Source organism: Eriocheir sinensis, chromosome 41 (assembly GCF_024679095.1).
Source record: "Eriocheir sinensis breed Jianghai 21 chromosome 41, ASM2467909v1, whole genome shotgun sequence".
Taxonomy (NCBI): domain Eukaryota; kingdom Metazoa; phylum Arthropoda; class Malacostraca; order Decapoda; family Varunidae; genus Eriocheir; species Eriocheir sinensis.
The window spans coordinates 14,986,338-14,994,623 of record NC_066549.1 but is presented as its reverse complement, the minus strand read 5'-3'; the positions used below and the strand labels follow the sequence as shown (position 1 = coordinate 14,994,623).

General features: G+C 35.9%; 1 protein-coding gene across 3 annotated transcripts in view; it reads right to left on the bottom strand.

Annotated features, from left to right (window-relative positions):
* Positions 1–2,363: 2,363 nt before the first annotated feature.
* The window catches only part of LOC127009704 (caskin-1-like), a 61,257-nt gene continuing 55,334 nt past the window's right edge, over positions 2,364–8,286 (bottom strand). For 2 of the 3 annotated variants that reach the window (XM_050883042.1, XM_050883044.1), the window contains one exon: positions 2,364–8,250. In XM_050883042.1, coding sequence (XP_050738999.1) covers positions 8,142–8,250 — 109 coding nt within the window. In that variant the 3' untranslated portion in view covers positions 2,364–8,141. The remainder of the gene's footprint in view (positions 8,251–8,286) is intronic. The other variant, XM_050883043.1, reaches the window with a different exon arrangement.

The window sequence follows — 8,286 nt, the reverse complement described above, 5'->3', positions numbered from 1 at the left end:
CATTCTGAACGACCAACCGGACCATCAACTCAACCAACTCGGACCATTCTGAACCACCAACTCTGGCCATTTTTATCACAAACTTGAACCATCGTTTATTTCAACTCGAACTCAAGATCCAAACCTTAGGTTTGTTTATTATGAATTGAAATAGTTGTTTTACGTTTTTGTAATTTTAGGTTTGTTAATTATGAATTGCCAACAATTTCTTGGATGCGTGAATTTTATTGTTTTAAAGCTTTTGTTTTTACCTTTTGTTCTATTTAATTTATTGATATTTAGATCTGGTCTGAGTTGATCCACTATTGTGGTCCTATAGTTGGTATGTTGTGGTCCGGTCCGAGTTGGCAATGGTCCGAGTTGGGGGTTAACACACCTGCCCTCACCTGTCGTCACTTGCCATCACTGGTCAGCAACAGGAGATCGGCCAGGCAGAGGGACAGCCAGTCAACCGACCAGCCAGACAGTCAGCCGACCAACCAATCAGCCAGTCAACCAGGCAGCCAGCCAACCAATCAGCCAGTCATCCACCCAGTCGGTCAGTTAGACATAGTCACTTTACCAATCAGCCAGCCAATCAGTCCACCAGGCAATCAGTCAACCAGACAGCCAGCCAGCTAGACAGCCAGTCTACCAGTCTCCTCCTCCAAAAGCACGGATTTTTTTTATGTATCCTAGCTTCGCAGCATTCTCAAGCGATCTCGCGTAATCACTTAACACAAATGATGCTGAAGGTCCTGCCATTTGACGCAGGTAGTGTGTGTGTGTGTGTGTGTGTGTGTGTGTGTGTGTGTGTGTGTGTGTTATGGGCGCAGGCAAGCAGCAGGGTCAAGAACATGTTTAGTTGGGGAGTAGTAAGTCATGTGAAGGAACAACCACTTCTCCTTATTAACTCACTAGTTTGATAAACAATTCATCCTTTATTCTCTCATGTTACATCCCTCTTTAGGTATACATAGTGTGTTTTGGAAAGTATGATGGACTCTGTCCCTCCATATACTGTTATGTTCAGTCCATCTGTCAAAAAAAGGTTGTAGATAGAGAGGATTTCATAAAACATCTTACAGGAAACACAGAAGGTTATAATTCTTCAGAATAATGAAGATATATAATATACATACAATAAAAAATGACTAACTCATATCAGCATTGAAGATACAAGGGTCACATCAGGCATCTAATTATAAGGTTACTCCAACATAACTGAACTCAATTATGGGTTCTCTTTCTAAAAAAGAAAATAAGAACTTCACATATCTTATGTAGCAAGTGTGGTGTCACAAGCCAAACATTTACCTCCCTATTTGACTAACAAAATAACTCAGCCTCATTCTAAAGTTTATGTGTAATGAGCTTAATGGAGTATCTCTTACTGATATGCAGTATTGCTTGGGACAAAGTACCATGAGGAGCTTGTTAACACTGATAACCATATGATATATAGAATTCAAATATTGTGTTCTATGTATGGTTTTCTAATACCAATTGAGTTACTAAAGAAACAATCAAAATTTCTGACTGAGGGGCCGAGAAATGAACATTTGTAATGCCACAGTAGAGATGTATGCATAATAATGAAAAGTTTCATATAAATTTATTAAATCTGATATACAAAAAAAATAACCTTACTTTATGAAGTCTGTACATTTTATATATATATATATATATATATATATATATATATATATATATATATATATATATATATATATATATATATATGTATATATATGTATATATATATATATATATATATATATATATATATATATATATATATATATATATATATATATATATATATATATATTTTAAATGAATGAATGAATATGGCATCAATAATATATATATATATATATATATATATATATATATATATATATATATATATATATATATATATATATATATATATATATATATATATATATATATATATATATAAAATCCTATTAGTAGAAAGTTCTTGCTGATGGCAATAATTTTTGTTATTTCCATTACTGCACTGGCAAAAAAATTATTTATTTTCAGTCATGAAACACATTTTCAAGAGTAAAAATAAAGTCTCAACTCAAGCAAGTGAAAAATAATCATGCACACATCTCCTAGTGTGCACGATGCAAGGGTTTACTTCTATAAAATGGTTCCAGTAAATATTAGATGATCTTGCTAAGACAAGGTGTAAGGACAGCAACCTTGAGACACCCATATCCCACCTTGGTCACGGATGCACTCTACTAATCTCATTACAGTGTGTCATAGATTTGGTCTTGGGCACTTCAATGGTCAGTTTCTTGCTTTTTTGAGGAGTCTTGTATTATAAAGGTATTTCCCTCAGCAATAGATTAAATAAATATATAGACTGATATCCAAAACATAATTTACTACAAAGAAATAGTTTTACAATAACACTACAGTTATTATGGGAACTGGATTATATAATGAACAGTGGACTGTTTGCACTCAATGTGAACTTTTCTGCACAAAAAAAGCTCAATGAGATAACAACAAGGGATTTAAATGATCTGTGGCATTAGTAATTTATTGACTTAAGGCCTCATTAATTAAATTATTACACTTTTATTACTGGTCTTCTTTTCTCTACAGTGATAATTGCAGGGATGACTTTTTCACTCGCACATATGGTTATCGGTTCAAAGTAGTGTGACTCATTCTAAATATTTACATGTTTGTACAGAATATATTTACATAAAATAAACAAAATATTTCCTACCCCAGATAGATATATGTATCACTTAATGCAGCAGTTAAGCCAATATAAGTGACTAGCTTTATATATTCATACACACAATAAACTAACTGTGCTGTTAAGTATACAACTTACATTCTGTTGCTAGAAACAAATACAAGGTGAAAATATAATCAGCTCTAAGATTCTGCTCAGGAACATCAAACAAGTTTTAAATTATCACATCAACATGTGCAGATACTATGAAATGTGAAAAATTTGTACCACTCCTTTCATGGGCAACAAATGTCTTCAGGTTTCCAATGGACAAGACTGGATATAGTACACTATCATGACCCTATCCTACCTACTTCATTCTATCTTACTATAATAGCATGAAAGAAAAATAGATGGAGCCCACAAAGAGACTTCATTTAAATGTACCAATCACAGGTCTGGAAATTTCAAGGAGCAAGAGAATACTATTTTCATATTTAACAAAGCTTTGTATCTGTATAGATCATGAAATATACATACAATTGAATATGGTCTGTCGCTACCATCCCTAAGCCAGTGAAAAATTAGTACTTAGGTCAGAGGAAATGGTTTCTTAAACTTATTATTGTTTTGGCTGTTAACATATAATTATGAAGTTATGATAAGTATCCTACACTGAGTGATAGGAAACCAAATATAAAGAGCCTAAACTTTTCTTGGCTTTGTGATTGTCTGTTTGATGGCTGACAAATATATTTTATTCTCTATCCTCTGTTACCTAATCTTACTTAACAGAGAACAACATAACGTATATACACAAAGTACAGACTTGATTCTGAAGATCTGTGTAGCCTCATTATTGTGGATTTACATACAAATATTGGTTGCCATCTGCTAATTTTGTAGTGTGCTGAGAATAATGCTTTTTGAGATCATTGTATATATGCCTCCACGAAGCTTCTATAAACTTTAAAAGTAAAATGTTTCATATGGCCATTAACAGACAGTATTATTCTACTGTGGTTCACAAATCTGAAGGTGTGTGTGTGTGTGTGTGTGTATGTCATTCACCTATGGTCTGATCATGAGCAGGAATCATAACAGTCAGCCAGAACCCTCTCAAAATCTTCCTTGTATAAATGTGTGTGTGTGTGTGTGTGTGTGTGTGTGTGTGAGAGAGAGAGAGAGAGAGAGAGAGAGAGAGAGAGAGAGAGAGAGAGAGAGAGAGAGAGAGACACACACACACACACACACACATGCATAAGAATCTCATTATTTAAACTGCAAAAGTGCAGCAAATGAATCTATAACAAAAATCAGTATATTATCTTACAATTCACATTCATGAAGTGTGTGCATTGCATTTATTATCTGCTGGGCGGTAGCAATAGCTAACTCTCGCAATGTACCAGGAACTCTGCATCACACACGGCAGTCTTAGGGCTGTATTACTAAACATTTTGTTGCCCAAGTACACATATTTGACAATAGCTTTTGTAGGAGTTTTGGGCATTTCCAGTAGTAGTTTTCTGACCCTGGTGGTAGTTTTACCCTTCTTCTGTACTGTGACCCTAAAGAAACACTCATTAAAACCCAATTAATCCCCTTTTTGACCTTTAGAAATACTGATGGAGAAGCAAAAGTGTCTTATAATACCGACCTTAGTTACACTCCACTTACAGTATGTTCTTCACATTTTTACTTGATTTTACAATAATTGTGGGATGTTTGATAACCATGCATTCTCTGATGTATGTTGGTGCTTTGGAAAAATATAAACAGACATCATAAACAATTAAACTATAGCTGGAAATGTTCAACAGAGCATAGGAAAGAGTGCTGTCATTGGGCAGCACAACCTGGATAAACTACTTTCAAGGAAAAATAGCAACATTTGAGGTTCAGAGGCTTAATGTTTTCACAATTCAACCAAAATGGTGAGTAAAGTCTGGAGCTTGATAATGAAAAGAAGGGTATGCATATTAACTATGAATGTAAGAATGTAAATATTGCCTTTGCCAAGTTCACTGATTTACTTACATGCACAATAAAATACTCAAAAGATGTTTTGTTGATTTCATCATTATAGTTTCTTATGGTGTCATTTATGTATGTTTTTGTCACAAAAATGTGATTAGATTACAATTATAGGGTGTTATAAGAATGTGTTGACATACCCATATTTCTCCCCCTGCAATATGTGGTATACATATGTGTGTGTGTGTGTGTGTGTGTGTGTGTGTGTATATATATATATATATATATATATATATATATATATATATATATATATATATATATATATATATATATATATATATATATATATATATATATATATATATATATATATATAATGTATACACACACACACACACACACACACACACACACTAAAAGCTCAGTTATTCACATCTGCGCTACCTGCAATTCAACATTATCCACATAGGGACTTGAATCTGCAAACCTTGCAGATATGTCATAATATCCTTATAAAGTGCAGCTAAGTCAGGGAAATCATTCACATTAAGACAGATGTGCAAAATTATCAGAAATCAGCATAATTTACAGTTAATGGAGAAAATGATATACGTACAAAACTATCACAAAAAACACATGTATGGGTTACTTGGCATATTATGTGGATGCAGAGAAACAGCAGGGCACTGGAGGCAGGGAAATGTGGCTGTTCATGTACTCACCTGCCATGCATCCGTACACTTGGGTCATGATCGGCGAAAGCTATCTCTCCTACATCTAATCTTGCCTTGCTCTTTGGCACACTGACTTTTGGCACCGTGAAGCATTAGCAGAACAGCCATGAGCTTCATCATGCCAAACATCCAGACCCAAGGGGAGCCAGAGGAAGAGGATGCTGCTTTACAACACTAATGCCTAAATCCACTGGCTCCATCAATCACTTTCAGGTATAAAATAAAATACTGCTCATAAGACTTACATGGCCAGTTGTAAACAGTAGAGATAACTCAAATTGACATTTATGCTACAATGACAAGAAGCAGTCACTGTGACTTCAGCTGATGGGAAGGCTGCCACACACCTCCACCCCACCAGCTGCAGACCCTTGCAACTCCTCTAAATTTGATAGTCACTGCATGCATGAACAAGAGAAAAAATGTTTTCTTGATACTCAGGAAAAAGAGTAGCCTGGCTAATTCAAAAGGAATTTTGTGATTAGTGCAGTGGGAGTGAGGGGTTGGCTGCCTCATATGCTGTTACATCATGACACTGGACACTGGCAGCATGAAGGCAGTGAGTCTGTAGTTTTCAATGAAAGCATGGGAATGAATTCCTTTTAAACATCATAAAAAGAAATTTTAAATCTTAAAAATATATCATGGACTAGATATACAACACCAATCAATGTAATAGAAATATCAGAATATTGGTTATACACACACTCCCTTGATCTTGGTCCTTAGATGCCAATGAAACCGCATATAAGAGCAGGGCATGTTTCAGCAGCGTGGAGAAGGGAGCACACCTGTACCCCCGTAATTGTGGATTCACATATTTGCATATTTTCCCCAAATTTCACAAAGGCTGCTGCAAAGGAATTTTCATGGGTCCACTCCAAACATTCAAGATCCGCCTGCGGACGATTTGGCCACTCCTAAGGAAAGGACAATATATACTTGCATAAAGCAACATAAAACATAAATAGCATCATTCAACAGCTATACAAACTGTATAATCTGTACTATAATTTACTTTAACTTCTCACAAATATGTAGTCATTAAAATTTCCCTTTACTGTAAGGTATTTACCACTAACTTTTTGCCAGTGTCTTTATTAACTTCAGGTATTTAAGCACATCATACTATTTACTAATGAATGCTTCTTTCTATAACAATCAGGTAATACAGGACAATCCCTAGTAATTGGCAACTGCAAGTATTCAGAGGTACCAAATAAGTGGATGTTCCAGTTGCTTGGGGTATGTTACCAAAATTCCTCATGAAATTTTTTTTTCTTCTTTTTTTTTTACATTGTGGCCTATTGCGCCGGTAGGCTTCTTCCCGGTGGATCCTGATGGTCGGTCCAAGGCTTCTTTCCAGTGGGTCCTGATGGTCGGCCCAGCCCGTTCTGGCGCAGGCGAGTGTTTATAGTGGTGCCCTCCCAGAGCTCATCTTTGATCCTAGAATCTAGAGCCTGGGTTGATAGGTGGTCTTCTGGACAGCATGTGGGTGGTTTTAAGCCACTCAGCGGCGGCTGAAAAATCCCAGCTTGGTGGCACCAGGCGGGGATTGAACTCGCGTCCTCCTGAACACGGAGCCGTTACTCTGACGACTCAGCCACCGCCTCATTGAACCAAACATTTTTACATGGGTATTATACACTCAGAAATGCATCTCCTGATTGTAAGTATGTATGTGCTTACAGGATGCTGTTTAAATCATTTGCCATGCAACACTGCAATCCCACCAGCAGTTCCGTGGTGGGCAATGTCAGTATCAGCAGCAACGGAGCCAACAAGTCTTGCCAAAATGGCAGCGTCAGCCAAATGCCCAATGAAGACCAAGACCAAGTCTCACTGAGTTGCATGCTTAAGAACCTGAATTTAAAAAAGAAAATTGCAGAGACTTCATGGTGAGTACCCAACTTTAATAAAGGGTAATTTTAATGACTATGTATCTGTAAGAAATTCAAGTAAATTAAAGCACAGTTTATAGTACCTATAACTGATGAATGATGCTATTTGTGATATATTATGCTGCTTTTAGGTAATGGAAATCCTTTACTAGGCACAGTTTGTGTAAAATTGCTCTGTCTTGTTTTGTGGATCTAGAGTGTTTTTTTTTATTTGAGGGGGGCGCCAAACATTCATGGAAATTCTTTATTCATGGGGGTCATGTCCCCTACTCCCTGAAAATAAGGAGGGACAGGTGTAGAGTCAATTGTCTGGTGTTCAAATGTAACTACTTGCTCAAAGACATCTCCAATCTCTGTCTGGGAGAGCCAGTCATAAAATTTCTTCAGATTAACCAGATTTTTCATTAATATGCAAAGGCTTTAGCTGAATTAATGCAGATAACTGAGGGTTTAGTGTGTGTGTGTGTGTGTGTGTGTGTGTGTGTGTGTGTGTGTGTGTGTGTGTGTGTATCAGTACTTTATGTTTTTGCTATGCCATATTTTTCCAGGAAAATTACATCAGATTTTGTTATCATGAGTATCTAAGCAAAACATTACTGCATGATGCATTATTCACAAGATATGGTGCTTTCCAGTAAATAGTAAAGTAGAAGCAATGTTGATCACATATTGCTTTGATTTAGATCAAAATGTTTATGAATAGTTCCTTAAAACTTCCAAGCTCTATACTAATACCATTTTATAATGTAGCTAGTCAAACATCCCCCAATACTGTGTCAGCACTGTAAGCAAATGGGAACTAATAACTTTCCGTACAGTTAACTTTTTTCTTATTGCTTCTCAGTTCTTAAGCGTAACCTCTTGCTCCAGCATGGCATCCAGTTCATCCGTTAGATTGGCCAACATGTTTCCAATGTCATTCAGAACATCTCCGGTTTCATCTGGAGAACTGAAACAAAAATGTGACAAGTGAATAAATATGAAG